General features: G+C 40.8%; 1 protein-coding gene across 5 annotated transcripts in view; it reads right to left on the bottom strand.

The window, feature by feature from the left end:
- chd3 (chromodomain helicase DNA binding protein 3) overlaps positions 1–19,417 on the bottom strand; it is a 52,284-nt gene that overhangs the window by 9,539 nt on the left and 23,328 nt on the right. For 3 of the 5 annotated variants that reach the window (XM_037759636.1, XM_037759638.1, XM_037759639.1), the window contains exons 30-39: positions 17,752–17,914; positions 17,485–17,648; positions 15,548–15,746; positions 15,319–15,432; positions 15,093–15,224; positions 12,912–13,020; positions 10,971–11,103; positions 5,353–5,548; positions 3,985–4,148; positions 3,544–3,670 (exon numbers count right to left, since the gene is read on the bottom strand). In XM_037759636.1, coding sequence (XP_037615564.1) covers positions 3,544–3,670; positions 3,985–4,148; positions 5,353–5,548; positions 10,971–11,103; positions 12,912–13,020; positions 15,093–15,224; positions 15,319–15,432; positions 15,548–15,746; positions 17,485–17,648; positions 17,752–17,914 — 1,501 coding nt within the window. Of the gene's footprint in view, positions 1–3,543; positions 3,671–3,984; positions 4,149–5,352; positions 5,549–10,970; positions 11,104–12,911; positions 13,021–13,194; positions 14,388–15,092; positions 15,225–15,318; positions 15,433–15,547; positions 15,747–17,484; positions 17,649–17,751; positions 17,915–19,417 lie in introns of those variants that run through there. The other 2 variants (XM_037759637.1, XM_037759640.1) reach the window with 2 other exon arrangements.

The following is a 19,417-nucleotide window of genomic DNA, read 5'->3' as shown; positions in this document are numbered from 1 at the left end:
AGAGGTCAGAGGTCAGGGGAGAGCTACTGGAGCTGGCGGGGGGGGTTCAGCGTCCTGCTCAAGGACACTTCAGCAGGGCGGGTGCTTGCAGACATGAGGGCTTGAACCAGTGAGCTCCACTTGAAGGCCAATCTCCCTATTTCTACGCCCCCTAAAAGATGAAGTCTAGAATGTGGGACTCCTTTTTTGTGCAGATGAGCAGCTTCCTCACGGCAGTACTGACGGCTGAAAAATGCAATTCAAGATATTGTACAAATGCTGAGATGTTGCCATGTGTGAGACAGCACAAAACAATCCTTCATTGGTGTATCATTTCATTTTTGTAGTTCACAGAGTGCAGCTAGTTATGAAGTGCCACGGCAGACATGCATATTTCTGGATACGTCTTGTGTACTCAAGTGAGAAGCTTCTCTCAGGAGAGGGCTATTAACGGAGGGAAGCTAGGAGGTCGCACAATCAGAGACGTTTTGTTGTTTTAACTCTGTCCATTTCTCTGGCTTCACTTTTTCCCTCTCTGGCTGAGTCTAAAAAGGTCAGGAACCAGCGCGACCCCAATCAAGGCCATAAATGTGGCCTCATTTGCTGCATGCCTGTTGCCCTGCCAGGGTTCAGGATGTTCAGACTGCGCTGGGCTCAGCTCGGCCTGTGCTCGGCTCAGCTGCTCGCCGCGGGGCCCCCGCGAGCGAAAAAACCCACGAAGCACCACAGCTCGCGCGCGACTATTTCTGAACAGCCAGCGCCGCGGCCCAGCCCTCCGCCGGTTCACAAGTCACAACACGGCGTTTACACAACCAAACTCCTTCTGCGGTTTCTGTCCCTCTCAAAATACCTTGGTACAAAGTCCGAATGTTTTCTTGGCACGGACAGACACAGAGCATAATGACATTTTCAGAGATAGGCCCTGGCTCTCTAAAATGCAATGCCTTTGACAGATGTCTCAGTCTACAATTACATAAATCAAGATACACTGAGTGAGAGGCAGGCGCAGCACGGAGAGAGCTGGGTGTTGTGGTTTTTTAGGGCAAAGCTATTGGGGAATATCAGGTTCTACCAGTTATCTCTGCCACATCGCCGCTATCTAAACATCTCCGAACACGAACGCACATGCAGAGCGGAGAGTGCGTCTGGCGAGCATATGCTGTTACAGAACTAATTGTGAGAAAATAAATTCACAAACTGCCAGCACGCTCTGACAGACTGCAGGCCAGGAGAGTTGGACAAGAAAACAGATTCTTTTTATGATTTAAATCATCTTTTAAATCAATAAGTAACGAGAGCCACAACACAAGAGAAAATAAACATGCATGAAAAAGAAAAATGCTCCACAGACAGGTCTGATAGCACCAGTCCAGACTTTGCTTTATTGTTGCACAACGTGTCGTTACTGCTGAGTATTGAGGTTTTGAGGTTGGACATGTTAAGAGATGAAAATGCCTTAATATAGCAGCGCAGCACGTTCCTGTTTGATTTTGGTAATGTCTATTTCAGGTGTCTTTCTGACAGCCACATCAGAAACGCTGCTACAGATGTGTTTTTCCAATGTGGACTCCTTTCTTTCTGGAGTTTTGCAGGTTTCACAACTTTAAGCTGCCCGGGGAGATAAAGTGTCGACTCAAAAGTGCTTAAAACAGCGCTGCTTTAGAAGCCATCAGGTAGCTCTTCGCTCCACATATTTAAGGATTACATTGAAATTTAAGAGTTAAATAACACTGTTCTCAAACACAGAACTATCGTGCATGGAAATTTTTCCTGAAATACTTAATTCCCAGAGTCAGTCATTTTTGATTCTCCTGAACTGAATGTTTTTTCCACTACAACATAACCATATAAAGATGGAATTCCTCAGATGATATCTTTAAATAGAATCAACATTTTGGACTGGTTTCTGCCCATCATCAGTGCAAGTTGCCAAGTAATCAAGTCCAGATCTCTGAAGCCGGATTTGTGCTGCTCTGTCGGGGTGTCGTGGAGGCTCTGGAGCTCTGCTGGAGCTGATGTGCCGCACGCTGAGGCTACAGAGACCACAAGAACTGTCGTTGGCGAGCTTGGGCTGCTTGTGTTTTCTCATACAGATTTCAGATGCTGCTGGATTATTGATGGTAAAAACAAAACATGGATGAAGTTGAGGCATCGCTCAGTAACTGTCTACTTTCAATGATAGACACAAAATATTAGTCATTCTGTGTGCAGACCTCCTACTCTCTATCACAAAGTGAACTTAAAGGAGCACTACAGGGATTTAGTATTTCACCTCCACAAAGTTGGGAAACTTGCAAGAGATGCATTAAAAAATAAAAGTAAAAATCAAAACAGCACAGGCCAAAAAAAATGCAGGTTACATCTGAAATTACATGCTATAAACCTTAGTATAAAACCAATAGTACGCGAATTGCATACTATTTTCTGTGAAATATTACAGTATGCAACGCTGGACATTACGGCGGCATTAATATCCCGCAATGCAATGCGGTAATGACAACGACGTTCATAACAGACGTTGACTGACAGCCCTGTAACGTCAATAACGTTTCAATTTATCTGTAAGTGAAAGATTTCATTTTGCTAAGCCTAATATATTTAAAAAAATTAGTTCAGACTTTGATTCTCACAAACCATCGTTTTGGTCACATGAGGTTGGCACAGGTTACCATGGTTACACGTCTCCAACAGGCAAGGAGGCTCTCAGGAAGTGACGCCGTAAATTACTGCTCAGTGCGTCCAAAAAGATACATGCTACTGTTTATTCACACACAAGTATGTTGAACGATAGTACACATGTTGGGTATGTAGTGCATAGTATGCGATTTTAGCCTCCAATCCCAAGCAGATGACATCATCAGGGTTATTTTCCCCTCCAGAGCCAAAGAAGAGATTACACAACAGTTTTCACAGGCTGAGTAGTACTCCTCATGACGAGCAAACAGAACTTTATGTGTAAAATTGGGTGAGTGCCCCTTTAAACATGTTCACTTTGATGTATTTGTATTTCCTGCTTGAGCAAGCAAAACCATTTCCTGTCCATATCTTCCCATGATTATCTTTTATCACCAAGTAGAAGACTGAATGCACACGCCTCCGCAAGGAAGCATAAATCTTAACGTAAACTGCCAGCTTGCCAACTGTCACAACAGATCCAACAAACTGGTATTCTTGTATAAATTACTTTGAATACTATAATTATAGATGCCTTAATACCTTTTGATGTTTTTTGTATTACTGATTGGAACACATCCACCTCTCTCTCTCTCTCTCTGTCTGTCACACCCACAGATTCACACACAGAGCACCTGCACTGGCACTTTATCAGCTTCAACTAAGATAAAACATTTTCCCGAACATCGATTGAAATGCCGCATCTTGACATACACTTAAAAAATCCAGATTTCTAGGGCATCATTTCAAACATATTTACCTGTAATTCAGTCTAACATATATGTGTAACTTCTCTGAGGTTGAGCACAACTTCAGTTTATAATGATCCAACTCTTGACCAAGCCATTATCAACAGTAGTAAAGGATATCAGTGGAGCTTCAAACACTGACCTGATATGAAGGATCCGGGCGGCATCTGACTGTAGTTGGCCCCTCCCATGAGTAGGGCGCTCGGAGGGGCGGGGGTGAAGGGGGCTCCGTAGTTGTGAGGGGTTGCGTAGGGTCCTGGAGGTATGGGCTGCACAGAGGAACAGAAGGTTTGCGCATATAGGATGTGATTTATAAAAAAATAGAAGATTTAACAACAAGATAAATAAGACAAACCACTTTTAAGTTACATAAGCTGACAAAAAAATGTGCTGACTATGCAGTTCAGGAGTGAAATTCCACAGGTGGGTGACAAGATAATGGGCTCTGTGTTATCATTGGCCGTCCTCCATTTATTATTTTTCCACTGAGCAGCTCGAGCAGGTTTTAACTTGTGAATGTGGCTGTTTTTGTGTGTGTGTGTGTGTGTGTGTGTGTGTGTGTGTTTAAAAGCAGGCTACTGACCGGGGGTGTGTGCGTCTCGGTGCCCTTGCTGGCCAGTCGGCTGAGGATGCTCCTCTCGGACATTTGCAGGCGGGCGGCGATGGGTGGGACTCTGGACAGCGTGGCCGGTAGCCGGGTCACGTCGGCCTTCATGTCGCTCAGCAGCTCCTCCAGCTGGTTCAACACTGCAGTTCCAGTTCAGGTTTAGTTTATTGATCACATACACATTGACATGGCAGTGAGATTCTTTGTTCCTGTTTGTTACTCTCTCATCCCGTATTATAGACAATCAATCAATCAATCAATGGAATAACAATAATGAAGTAAAATATAATCATCTTTATAAACATTATAAATATAGCAGCAACAATAGCAAAGTGTTCGATAAAATATGAGATAGGGAATACATATACAATTATAAAATACATATAAGAGAATATGCACCCACACACACACACACACTTATGGAGCGCTTCACAGTAAATACATAGAACTAAAAAGACAACAACAAACATCAACAACTTCACTCCTGATCCATAATTTTCACATTTTAGCTTCTACTTCCTGCTTCTTTTGCACCTCTTATTAATCATTTGATACCTTATGTGGATACTTTATTGATTAATGCAGAAAAAAATGTTATTTGGAAAAGTAAATACAGGTAATATTATGTAATTTAATGTCCGGGGTCACTTCAACTCGACTACTCCTGCACAAAAATGTTTCTAAAAAATGTCTTCCTTGTTCTTTAAAAGATATTATTAGTTATATAATCGTTTTCAGGGTCTGAACGCTATAAATAGTCTGTTTAAAAGTCTCATCTTTACAGAGATTTGGAGCTTTTTGTTTCCAAACAAAGCACATTACTCATTCTATTTTTACAAGAGATTTCTGTTTCCAATCCTTCATGATCTCGTCACTCTGTCATCATGGAATTAATCACTGATTAGAGGCTAGCAGAGTCGTTTTGCAATATGAGAAATATGTTTATTCATTAAGTTCAGCACTTACGTGCAGAAATACAAGAACGGTAGTGCACCGAGCATGTTATCCTTTCGACAGAATAATATAAACATGGACAGACTTGCCGGGCAGCCAGTGAGAAAATGTTTGGAGCGATCACTTAACAGTGTGTAAGCTTATCTGCTTGGCTTTACTAAAGTTAGCTTCAGGCAGAGTGATACGGTCTCGGCAGGAAGGAAGACTGATTGCACAACAGCGCTGTGAGATGTGTTGATGTGTATCTCTCTTTTGTTGTTTGCCAATCTCTCCCATCTTGTCTAAATCTGCCTGCCTGTCTCAGCTTAAATGTGTTTTTTTTATTAACTGTACAGACAGATAAAAGAGAGAGAGAGATTTACAACCGTAACTATCGGCTTCAACCCTGACCTTTGTGCAGGACAGCGTTGGCTGGCTTGTTGCCCGCCAGCGACTCCTTGCTGAGGTGCTGGTGTGACTCCGCGAGGCACTCCACCTCCGTAAAGCGTGCGTTGAGCGCCATGGCCGGGTGGCTGGGGTCCTGGGTCATGTTCAGGTAGGCGGCCCGTCGCAACTGCTCCTCTATCACCAGCGCCTGCTCCAACAGCTGGAGGACAAGAGGGTCAAATACTGAGGTCAATTGTATTTTTTTTGTAGAAATGAAGCAGAAGCATTCCTCACTTGTGTTTTTCAGTTTTACTGTGATTACATTGCAAAAGTTTGATCAGATTTTATGTATGTTTAAGTGCATTTTACTATTATCTCCGCCAGGAGATAATGAGATCGGTCGCGTGTGTCTGTCCACGGCTAATCTCGTATACTGCTGCACCAAACTATATCATATTTTGGGTGCTCATCTATGGCTGCATGCGCAAGCACCTCCTGTGGTTGCAATGGCTCACACTTTCTAAAAACACCTTTTACTGCCTGTTTGATACTGCCATTGATTGACTGCTGACTCCTCACTCACCACCCACTGCTAGTAGGGGCCGCAAATGAGACATAGTGGGGGAAAACAGTTTTCTCACTTTTATTGTTTTGGACTGTGTGTTTGGCTATCACCTAACAGCTAACGGAACTACCAGTACACATACTGCTGAGTGCATCGTTGCCGCTAACAGCTAACAGTACTACACACACTGCCGACTGCAGACATCTGCATTGATTAAAATGAGAGCGTATCTATTGTGTGAGAAGTGTGAGGGAGAAAACACGTCTGATACACTTGCAGTCTGGACAGGGGGTTCGCCGATTGTGCGTTGTATTCATTCAATCAAACATTACAGCAGCGGCCGTTGCAGATACACTTGGCGGAGATCTATACTCTACTTTTTTGTGTCTGTTAAGGTCCTGACACACCAAGCCGAAGGTCGGCCGCCAGACAGTTTGGGGCCGTCGGTGAGCGTCTGTCGGCTTAGTTTTTGCGGTGTGTCCCGCACCGTTGGGTCTAGTCTGCCCGTGTCAGAAATATTTTGGCCGATTCTGCATGTTGAATCGGCGGCGGAGCTCATCAGTGAGAGAAATCACTCTGATTGTCTGTTCAGCTTAAACGAATCAGTGTACTAGAAGAAAAAATGGACATGAGGAAAGCAAGCCAACGAGTAAAGTCAAGAGGAAAAACACAGAAGGCTCTTCTCATTTTTCATCTTCATCTCATCTGGTCATTCCAACACACGGATATTTTCAGAACGACATGGCCACCTGGAATGAAGCTAAGTGGCGAGTGAGAGTGGTGTGAAAATGGTCGGCAAACGCTGCTTTGTTTCATGTACGTATCATAACAACGGCTTGTATATACGCTGTCCTCGGTCTCCCGGTTTCCCTTTTTGAATGACGAATACAGACTACCGCCACCTGCTGGTGTGGAGAGTTATTTCATTTAATGCAGGCGCAGATAGTCTGTGCTAGTTGGCAGTTGTAGTTTTTGCGGTGTGGTCAAGTGCAACTTTTTGGCCAACACAAAGGCGACGTGAGGCGACGCAACAGTCGACCTTCGTCGCCGCTAGTTCTTTGCTGCCGGTTGGTGTGTCTTGGCCTTTAAAGATGTAACAATGTATTTTCAATATAAAGACCACAAGATTATTTTCATTGTAAATGTTATAATCTTAAAAGTAAATTTTTTATTCACAAATGTTAGTAAAAGAAAACCCTTGTTTGATATTTTCCTTCAAGACTAAAGTACATTTTCAAGCATATAATGAATACTCAACACAGCCGTATAATGTACAAAGAAATGTTTTCTTGTTATTTTCCTTTTTCCTATTTTTTTGTTGTGACATATAAGCTACCATCGACCTTCCATCTCTGTTGTTTTACACTACTTTTATGGTAAAAAGACAAAATGTTTTACCAAAGATTTCCGATTTGTTTTTCATTCCGAGTTTATCCTCATCCGTCTCAATTTCAGCAAACAATTTCTCTTAATGTTTTACAGCTGCGAGAAGCTCCTCTATTTCCGTTGTGCATTGCACTGTGGGATACCGCTGCCATTTTTCCAGTGTGAACACACAACATACTCAAAACCTGCTTAGTATTAGTATCAAGTATGGAGCACAGCTTCAGTCTGTGAGCCGTCAAAGGTCTGTGCCAAACATTGGTGTTTTATTTTGGCGAATTTATGAGGCATTGTTTACTGTAATTTATACTAATATGTACAATATCCCAAAAATGTAAAAGCAGCAGGAGAAGGAGAGAGATAAAGATGTGAGACACAACAATTACAGCATATTGGGAAATAGATTGTACACCTATTATTTCTTATGCAGGTACAGTATATCACAGAAGAGCTCAGTATCTTGTAGATACGTGCACACTGCTCTGGCATTCAAGACATTTAATGAGTCAGTGCATCAAACTAGCCATACGCCCAATGAAGAAACTAAATTCACTCAAAACATGAGCTACTTGGTGTATTCTAAAAAATAATCTGCTTCAAAAACACATCAACTAATATTAAAAAATGTATGTAAATGAAGTAATTTTAGATGGAACTTCCCCACATTTTTAATCAAAGGAAAACTGAAAAAACAAATGTGTCTTCCTTATGTTACATTTAAACACAGACAAAAAAATATATAAAAAAAGGCTTAAAAAGCTCCTATAAGTCTGATTATTTTCTCTCTCTTTGCACCCTACTCTTATTATATTCTGTCTGAAAACTGCTCCAATCATCCCTCATCGTCTCTGATATTTTTTTATTATATTATATATATATATATATATATATATATATATTATATAAATATATATATATATTATTATATATATATATATATATATATATATATATATATATATATATTATTATTATATATATATATATGTATATATATATATATATATAATTTTTCAGCAATATATCAGTTTCCCTTAAGGGAAATCAAGATTAATACAGTGATTCAGCTGTGGGAGTGTTGTCCCGTAAAAAAGTGGTTATTTGTGGTAAACGTGTTGCACAAGAAGGTTATCGTGTTACACAACCGATTACAACAAAAAACCTACTTAGTGGAAATCGCTGTGGTTTGTGCATTCTTTAATGGCAGATTTACAAAAAAAAACTCCAATAATTTAGCGAGAGAGATAAGGAGAAATGTAAAAGAAACGGAGATACAGTAAATGAGGATGTTGAGGGCAGGATCTGAAACAAGTGAGCCGCTCAAAAACAGGATGAGAGATCTCCCAGAAATGCAGCAGTCAGCAATACCATCCAGCCAATATGTGGGTCTAGGGGCATCTGTCATCCGACCATCAAACGAGTCAGGTGATGGAAGACGCTGCGAAATGTTACTAAAATAGTTTGCATGGAAGTAGGGCTGGCACCGAAATGTGTCTGCAGCACAGAGTATTGAAAACTGTCAAGTTGGCTTTGAATGGCTGGACATAGTCGTAATCTTCTGATTTAAAGGACCAGTGTGTAGGATTGAGGGGGATCTATTAGCAGAAATGGAATATAATATCCATAACTATGTTTTCATTAGTGTATAATCACCTGAAACTAAGAAATTAGTGAGACACTTAAAAGATAGTGTTTAGGTTGTTTGCCAATTTCACGGATTTTGCAGTCTACATTGCATTCTGTAAAATGTCACTCAAAGGTGAATATATGAACTAAATTTGAATTATTTATGAATCATGAATGTCATCTTATTCACATTCGAGCCATTATTTCCCTGCTAATGATCTTTTCATTTGTGAAGCCGTTTGTTAAGTCTGTTTCAATATGAGCACTGTGAATGAATCACGGATCATCCTTCTAATGTGTAATAATGATTGACATATCATCATGATGATGGTTTACAGGTACAGTACAGATGATCAATTAGCGGGCACAAGTATCCATATACAAACAGATTTTTTTTAAGGCCGTTTCTACATCCATTCATGGCGAACTGTGGGAGTGGAAATGAGGCTCGTGCACATGCGCCCGGTTCCAGAGGGATACACAGTGAGATTTAAAAACAGAACCACGCGTTCGTACAGCTTTATAAATCTGCCGAAAAGAATGCTAGATGTCACTAAATCCTACACACTGCACCTTTAAATCAAAATGTTTGACAGTTTAAGACTTTAAGATTTAATTTTGGTAAAGTTCTTGTTTGAATTTTCGAGAACTATTATTTTGTTAAATGATTTTTTTCATTATTTTGTAGAGAAACATGTTTATATTTCTCAGTTACCAGAGAAATATCATTGCGTTATTATTTTGTCATTACAAAATAAAAGTGACAAACAAATCTAATGCAGAGCGCAGGTGGGGAAAAACTGATCTCCAGGTTCATTATGACATCTATAACGAGAGACTTTGTATTTATAATTTTGAACTGAAAAATCACGTGCCTTGTTTACTACTGTCAACAGACTAACAAACCCTCCAGTGTCTATAGCCTCTGAACTTCTATCCACCAGGCCTGCAATGAATTTCCTCCTTCTTCACTGACAAGAATTCAGAAAATCAGACAAGCAGTAAGTGCCTCCATATCAGGGACAGGATATGTGTTGTCCCTGTGTCCACTTAAAATCAAGTCAAATACCATGACACAACTTGATCCCATCAACCATATAAAACCTGGAGGATGTTATTCAACATCTGAAATCCTCCTCTTCCTGCTGCCAGGCTTTTTCAAAAATGCTTCGAACTGCATGGCCTCAGATCTTCTACAAATTTTAAATACGTCTCTTCTCTCAGTTGTCTTCCCACTCTTAAAAATGAACAATCTGGATGTGTCACTAATGAACAATTATGGGCTCATATCAAACCCATTTTCAAGTAAAGTCATTGAAAAGGCTGTTTTTCAACCATTTCTTGGCACTAAACCACTGTGTTGATGTCTTCCAGTCAGGTTTTCGACCACACAACAGCAATGAGACTGCTCTTGTTAAGGTCTTCAATAACATCCACTTAGACACAGACAGTGGTAGAAGCTCTTTTGTCTTGGTATTACTGGATCCCAGTGCTGCATTCGACACGGTCGACCACGACACGGTCGACCACAACACATTACTAGACCGACTGGAAAAATGGGCGGGACTTCCTGGTACAGCAATAAGCTGGTTTGAATCACACTTAAAGGACAGGGACTACTTTGTATCCATAGGTAAGTTAACCTGTGCAAACAAATACGCCTTGCGGAGTTCCTCAAGGCTCCATTCTGGGGCCTCTTCTGTTTAACATCTACATGCTTCCACTGGCTCAGATTATGGAAAACAACAAAATACCGTACCATAATTACCAGAGGAAACACAACTTTACATAACCATACCACCGGGGGGACTATGGTCCAACACAAGCACTGAGTAAATGCATTTAACAAATCACCGATTGGATGTGCCAGAAGAACAAAGACAAAACTGAGGTATGAGTTGTTTTTGGAGCCAAGGAGGAACAATTAAAAGTCTGCGCTCAGCTTCAATCGGCAATGTTGAAGACCACGGCCTTGTTGCTAAAAGGTGCTCTATAAATAAAGTTGCCGTGCCTTGTGTGTCTCCACTGCTGACAGTCAAGGTAAAGCTGTAGCTACGTCTTGTCTTACCTTGAAACGTCGAGCCAGGAACTTGTTCTTCATCTCCAGGAAGTTGCCTTTATTCGCCTGCGATTTGAAAGGCTCATTGACGATGGCGAACTGGGGGTCATTCTGGATGTCCTGCCACCGGGCGTAGCCGTGACTGGCAAAGGGGTCAAGGGTCCCGTAACACTTTGGGTAAGAGACAGTGGGAAGCAGCACTGGGTGGTAAAAGTAACAGTGAAGCTAAACAGGAAAGGTTTTCAGATTATTGTTGCAATGGAAAAGTTAGGAAGTACCTAAGAATTAAAGGAGTTCGACATTTAGATGAGAAGATCGTTACTGCTCTCATGACTATAGAGCTGGAGCCAGGAGATGATAAGCATAAAGAAGAAGGGGAAACAGCTAGCCTGGCTCTGTCCAAACTTAAAAAAATGCCTACCAGCATCTATAAAGCCATTTTACATTTCTGTTTTTGTATGGATTAATTAATGACCTTTAGAAATAAAAACCTTTTAGTTCATTTTCACGTATCAGCGCTGTGTAATCAATACATAGTCGGACAAGGGACGCTACAAACTGAAAGTGATAGTCTCAGCTCAGAGTAGCAGGAGTCAGATTTCACACAGTCGGGACAAGAGAGAGTTGACAGACAAGATGATGGCGGAGGATTTTGTGTCAAAGTAAAAAAGCAAAAGTGCCTATTTGGCAATATTTCAGATTTAAACCCAATGCTACTAGGCAACCATAACGTTAAGGTAGGTAATCTCCATGCGGAGGACAGAGTGATCACAGCCGATGTGCGCAGCGCATTAGCACCGGGTGGAAACCTGTAGCCTCACAGTGAAAGCTGGACTGGAGAGGCCAGACACACAGCAAGCCAACGTTAAAGATCAAAGTTAGCGCTCTGCATATATTGAGTGTCATCTTTTCTTGTAAAAGTTTATTAACAGATGGAAAAATGTCCTCACCGTGACATCCCTACCACCATGTCAATAAGTCCCTGGAAAATGAAGGCTAGATTTATGACACAAAGTCGTGGAAAACACAATTCAGTGTGTCGTGAGGTGTTGTCAACTCTTTTCAAATGACGGTAACTAGCACAAGCTCCAAAAGTCGCTATTAGTCGCGCATTCATTTGCATAAAGCTTAGTGGTTGCAGCGAGGAGAGGGAGAGACCCCGTGCTGTTGGCAGAAGAGCTGTGGGCTGCGATTACTCTGAGCAGCATGCATGGGAATGAATTGCAATATAATATATTTGAATATATTTCTTGCTTTTTCTCTGATGGTCTGAATAAGTCACTATATTTGTCGCTAGTAGAGGGAAAAGGAAAGCGTTCCGGTTGTCTTTGCAAAAGCAGCGGCAATAATATTACCACTTGGAGACGCTAAGGGGGGGGAGGGGGGAATTTGTCTATTGCCTTTAATATGTTCACAAACAAAAATGTGAAAAAGACACTATGTATCCTTGGTGTGCTATTCTGAACTTTGGACAGAGACGGGCCAGCTGTTTGCCTCCAGTCTTTATGCCAAGAGAAGCAACAGGCATGAGAGTGGTATCGATCTGACCCACAGAGAGAAAGCAAATGTTCCTTTAAGCTGAAAATTGATTTGTGAGGGTGATTCATTTCATTTTTCATCTTCTTAATATCCAAACTCAGTTATTTGAGCACAAAATAGGTTTCAGGCAGCACAAATCATTTCTCCCCTTTTATTCCAGTCTAACGAGGCCTCGTGATTAGATTGCAGAATAATGAAAACAGAGTTTTCTGTGAACGCTACATGGCCTTAATTACCATAATAGAGGGAACAACATGAACTAAATGACCCACTACATTGGCTTCCAGCAGACACAGTTTGCTGTTTACCGAGCACTGGCTGGTTTGTTGACTTATTACGCTGGGCTTCTGCCTGCTTATAGAAAAATAAACACACCGGGGTCATCGCTCGGGCAACTGCCGTCAAGGATACATCACGATTCCCGCCAGCAGCCAGAAGTCGTGTCGGCGGTGCCAGATCTCATTCATCTTCCCCGAGGAGATGGCAGCCCGCTCCTCGTTCTGCCAGAGAGTGTGCAGCTCTGCGGGGTGAAGCCAACACAAGCCAAGAATGAGGTGCGTCTCAGAGAAAGTGCTTAGCCAGCTGAAAGGCTGCAGGTGTTTCCACGGCACAAAGAGCTTTTCTGGGTTTGTGATCAAGGTAGGGATCATTTTGGCTTTCGTACAGAAGCTCTGGAAAGCAAGAGGAATGTTTGTTTTTTTTTACTTGTGAGCTTTATGTTGTTTAGACTGCTTAGCCACTTGTTTGGATAAGTTATTTTCACCTTCTCACCTTTCTCTCCTCATCTTTCATGGATAGTTATTTAAGAAAAAACTGATCTTGGAAGTGTCTAAGCTTCATTACATTTATGTTTTGAATAATGCATTCAGTGTCCTTGTATATCTAACGAACAGGGATACAGTTCTTGCTTAAAATATTGAAGTAGAAAAATATAATTGCACTATTTAGATTTTGCAACTAGAATCTTTATAAGCTGACATTGTTTTGATCTGTCTTGAACTTCTTCTGTTGAAGATCCTGACACCTGAGGAAGGTCTGACCACACCTCAAAACAAGCATCAACGCCTGAAAACGAAACACACTTCCCAGGTGTAATCACTTCTACTTTAGCAAAAGGCTATCATCGCATTCATGTCATATCTGAGTTACCATAATTACCAGTTTCTGACTTTTAAATAGCGTTCTTGTCAACCACCAAGTAGGGCTGTATGATTACGGCCAGAATGATAATCAGGATTATTTTGATCAATATTGAGATCACGATTATTCTCTGATTTTAGAGACAAAGTATTTTTATTGCACTTTCACATTTAAATAAACAGACTGCCTTCACTTCCATGTTGTGCTACATTCCCGCTAATGTACAAATCGTTGCATAAAAATAAGACTTAAAATAAGGTTCTTATTCACCTGAATTTAGTGCATTTTTTGTTTTGACGAGTAATATACAGTATATAACTCTTCTACTCTGGACTGCAACCCCAAACATTTAGGAAAGATTTTCACACGCTGAAGCTGTGCAGCGACATGACGGCTCCCCAAAAGTGAAGCTAAAACATGTTGATCGCCCCCTAGTGGCTGGCTGTTAGTTTAGGAAGCTCTTGATTTGATATGCAGCAGAGTTTTCTATGAGCGGAGCAATTTAAACGTCAAAATCACAGTCGATCGTGTTACTTTAATTGTGGGAAGCCAAAATCATGATTGCGATAATATTTGATAATTGTGCAGCCCTGCATCCAAGTCAAAGTGACTAGAAACATTTTTTTTAAAGCTCCGATATATCCAACTCGGCAGTTAATAATATAATATAAGTGCCCGGGGGAAAAAAAGCAATTTTGAGGGATACTTACATTGTTTTGTCCTGAGTTTATTCAGATGAACCTGTTCCTGAAGATGTTTGTGCAAGAAAAAAGTATTTTTGATTATCCTGCTGATAACTAGTTGACCACTTAAAGGGATAGTTTGGATCTTATGACGAGGGGTTGTATGAGCTACTTATCCATAGTCAGTGTATTACCTACAGTAGAAGGCAACCTTGAGGTTGGAATGTTTCAACCGCTTTACCTTGCTGTCAGAGAGCCCTTTCCGATGGGGAACTGAAGCAGTTGTATCCATTTATGCTCTCTTCAAAGCCACCAGACTCCATTGACAAAAACAGTCATTTTACCTCTTAGAACACGGTAGTTGCTGGTCTACCGCTGACTCGGTCGGTTAGTTTGTTTGTGTTATGTGTGTGTGGCTTTGCTGAATCCGATCTAACCCTTTGAAACACCAAAGTCACAAAATAACAAAACACACTAACCGATCGAGGCGGCAGACCAGCAACTCCTGTGTTCTACAAGGTAAAATTACTGCTTCTGTCAAAGGAGTCTGGTGGCTTTGAAGACAGCATAGATAGCAGCTTCAGTTTCCCCGTTGAAGAAGTAAACGCAGATGGTTAAAGTTGTTGAAAGAGATGAATAAAGAAATCAGATAAAGTTACCCAAGTGCCCTACATAGAATCCTACAATGCATTAGTACAACTGTACACTAACACATACTGTAGGTCAGTTTAATCTATTCCACAACCACTGCAGGTGAACCAGTACTGACCGGTGAAGCCGCCATCTGCGATGTTGAACATAAAGCGAGGTCGCTCAATGGGAGGCCTCCCATTACCCTTGGGCGCATCCTCTTTTGGTGCTCTGACCTCTTTCCCAGCGTCCTTTTCACCTTTGACTTCCTCTGTTATCGAGAGAGACGGCAAAGCTATCATTTAGCCAAAAAGATCATGCTTGTGTATTTATGGCAGCACACCATCACAGACGGTGAAGCATACCTTTCTTCACGTCAGACACCTCGGTCTTATCCTTAACATCTGCCGTTTCAGTTGCTGTCGGCGTCTCTTCCTGCTTTTCTTTATCTTTTTCCTTCTCCTCCGCTGCCTTTTCTTCTTTTGCAGGAAAAAAAAAAGTTAGTTGTGTCATGCAACATTGCTCCACACAAACCTGCTTCGTCTGTTTGTACACGTCGGATTTCGTCAAACTTTCCTGTGTTTTTGTTTTTACCTGATGTCTCTTCTTTGACCTCCGTGTCTTGTTTCGTCTCTTCTTTACTCTCCTCTTGTACTTTTTTCTCCTCCGTTGCGGCAGCAGGAGTGTCAGTTGTTTCCTTCTTCTCCTCCTCTTTCAGGTCGCTGTCCCCTTTGTCTTCGTTTTTTGGACTAGGGGACGCATTTTCTGATGTGTCTTTTGTCGAAGAGGAAAGCTGTGGAAAGTAGCACAACGTGCTATCACTCACCGAGTTAGTCGATTTTGTTGTTGTGTGGTTCAAATGTCAGCTTTTAATCAGCTTTTACAGGACTGAAAAAACTGAATTTAATCATTACTAATCAGCAATTTATTCAGTTCATTAAGTTGACAGCTTATTCTATTCGTAGTTTATTAAACAGACCACATCAGTGTCCTTGTGTGTTGTAGCCTTTCTGCTATTCATTTCATATATTTAACATTTTCCAGAGCATGCTGTGGTGGTATTGTTTGTGTTTTTCTACCTTGCAGGCAGTTTCCATCGATTTTCACATGATATGAAAAAGCCGCCATAATTCCACTGAAAGCATGGATAATTTGAAGTCTGCACTCTTTGCCACAAAATAACAATGTACGTTTTTGATTTTCAAGCTGTATGAAAGTGAACAGAAACCAGTGGCTGACTGGAGGGAAGAAAAAACATACAAAAAACGATGGTATGCATTGGAAAATTGTTGAAAGTAATGTAAAGTCTGTGGGATTTGTATTTAAACGCATGCAGAAAAAACTGGCAGCACTGGAATGTGACTTAAAATGAGGCATAAAGCTCTTATTAAAGAATACTGTACATCTTACATAAGATGTAACTACAACTGCAAAATTGAGATTTCATAATATGGACCAGAGTTTTGGAAAAACAAAAATCTATATGAACAGAAATCTACATGAAAATATAAAGAAAATGCATTAATTAGGTGATGACGAACACACTGTAACTGGCCTCTGAAAACCACCGAATGTAGATGTTTTCAGCTGAAAATATTCTGTTTTTTGGCCCTTATTTTGAAAAAGACAATGATCCTACTAAGCTGTTTACATGGCTTATGAAAATGAATATTCCACTAATAGTCCCGTTTACATGCAGCTGTGCATACTCCGATTAACGTAATCGGTGGTGGACTTGTTCGATTGTGCAAACACATCCTCCCTCTTTCATTCCTTCAACCACCTTCTTGAAAAGGTCGGCGCATATCCAAAAACCTGTTGATATCCAAGTCTTTCATAATGTTTAGAAGTAAGTGTGATTTATAGGAGGAAGGAACCTGCCAAAATGCAAAATAAATAAATAAATAAATAATAAATAAATGCAAAAATAATTAAATAAAAAATAAATGCAAAAATAAATCAATACATTTAAAAATTTATAAAAATTATACAGAAAAGTAAATAAACAAGTGAATTAATACAAAGAAAGAAGTAAATTAAAACAGAAATATCAGTTTATGCCGTATTGTTTTATTTTTAATATTATTTTTTGTTCATTTAATGACATATCTATTTATTTATTTATTTATTGAGTCATTTATCTATTTATTTTTTATTTTGGCAGGTTCCGTCCTCCATAGTGATTCTGCATCCGACCAGAAATGTGGGCTTTTCTTTTGGGCATGTATCTCTGCAAACTGTCGGTTAGTTGGTTTGTGTACAACGCACAGAGCTGACCGTAAACAGGCAAGAGGCTGTGTGTTGCAAACTGCTGTAAAAACCCATATCGAGACGCTTATTCTGAAAGCGCTGTAAACATCCCCAAAGAATGCTCCTAAAACCTGAATAATATCGGCACATCCCACATGTCTTAATTGGAAAATGCATCATTCCGCACAAGGCCTAATTAAGAAAATCCAAAAGGAATATGCTGTGTGTGTCAAAATAATAGGGGAATATTAGTGTGCATGTCAATATAGTCAGTGTCCCACCTCTTCAGGGTCAGCAGTCCTGTTGCTGTCCACCTCTTTCCCCTCATCCTTCTCTTTCTCCTTCACTTTCTCTTTGTCAGACGGGGCCTCTCCTTCCTCTTTCTCTTCCTCCTTCTCTCCCTCTTTTCCATTCTTTTCCAGCTTGTCTGATGGAGCAGGGGTCGCTGCACATAAACACATTACCGCAGGTTAGATTCAACTCTATCTGGTGCCCTTTACATGGAGTGCCCCCTGCTGGATGTGGTAAATGTGATTATGTTTGGTTACCTGGCTTGGAGGTGCAAGGTGTGTTGTTATAGCTGGCCTCGGAGGTGGGCGTGGTGGTCTTCACGGCTGGAGAGGAGGCCCTGGAGGACGATTTGTCTATGATGACCTCAGGTTTGAGCTCTGGGAGACTCCACCGCCCGTTGATGTGCTCAAACTCCTGGATCTGGACACAAAACACTCAGAGCTTGGCACTCGCTCATTTTATCTAATACCACCTTATTTCAACTCACCACCCACATGCCCTGCTCGCCTGGCAGGATATCATACATTCCCCCTGGCATAGATAGCAGATCAGGATGTCAGCAAGTTTTAACAAGTTGGATTGAAAACTGGATCGTAGATGTTTGGATAAATTCAAATAAACTGGCAGATTGAAAGTGCAGGGTAATCAGAACATTTATCAAGATGTCACGGTTGATTTCTTCACTAGAAAAACACTGACAGACATTTAATTTACGACTTAAAGACTTTATTTCCTTTGTAGTTTGTTGAATTAAAGACATCTCACTACTTCACATGGGCCTGTAGACACCCTGCTGATACGGAGGCGCCCAATTAAAGGCATAATACATACAATTTCCCTAAAATAAAACCCTGATTTGGTACTATTTATGTATTTCAGCAATAGCAATTCAATGCTTTTACATTCAGTACTTATCTCTCTATATAGCAGTGTTCGTTGTTAGTGGCGGAGTCCGCCATTCCCGTACTGGATTCTAATTGCCTACCTACACATGAGGGATTCCAGCGTTGGGAAGTAACGCGTTACAGTAATATAATATACTTTTACCAGTCACAAAGTCATATAAGGCATTACTAATAGGATTTCAGTCATATTATTACATTTACTATGTCAAGTAACGCGTTACCACCCAAAATTAAGTGGTTTCATTTGTTTATTAGAGACGGACCGTCACGTTGACCGTTCCTCATTTGCATAAAGTTGAGGTCTATGCTACTTTATGCAAATCAGGTGCGTCCGGCGCAATTCACTGCCTCTGGAAACTCCCGAGTAACTTTTAAACCAACCGTTGTCGATCTAAAATGAAGACAGATTCAGCAACTGTGTGGCTTATTTCTCACCTAAAATGTTTTCAGAAACACATTTCAGTGAACTATTTTCATATATAAGAGAGAATTTCCAAACGCGCCGTTCCAATTTGAAAGCTGGGAGCAGCAGCCCACGAGTGAAAGCGTTAATTTAATCAGTTGCCGAGTGGCAGCCCATCAAGCGTCCAATGCTGGGAAGCGAGGCAATCCCTCATGTCCAAAAACGCCTCTGTGGACACGTAACTCTTGGACGAGGCGATGATATCACTTATTGTTGTCTCCGACGGATCGATTTGAAAGTAACTTTCCCAACGCTGAGGGATTCACAGGATATGATGCATGTATATAATTTAGCATTACTGTTTTATATAGATTTTTTAATGTTGATTTCCACCCAATATCATATCAGAAGTTACTGCTAAAGTTAACCAGGGTGGCTTTTATTGTGAAGCAATCACAAGAAACGCAATGTATTTGTCACTGAGGTTAGCACTGACAGCAACTGTTCATCAAAAATGTATCTACAAAACGGCCTATTTCAGCGTTTGTCGCTAGCTGCTCAAGGAGTTTGCTGTAGTATTAAAACCACACTTTTGCAAATCGAACCAGGACTGAA

This window comes from Sebastes umbrosus, chromosome 22 (genome assembly GCF_015220745.1).
Source record: "Sebastes umbrosus isolate fSebUmb1 chromosome 22, fSebUmb1.pri, whole genome shotgun sequence".
NCBI lineage: Eukaryota > Metazoa > Chordata > Actinopteri > Perciformes > Sebastidae > Sebastes > Sebastes umbrosus.
The sequence above is the reverse complement of the archived record's forward strand: the minus strand, read 5'-3'. Positions and strand labels throughout refer to the sequence as shown.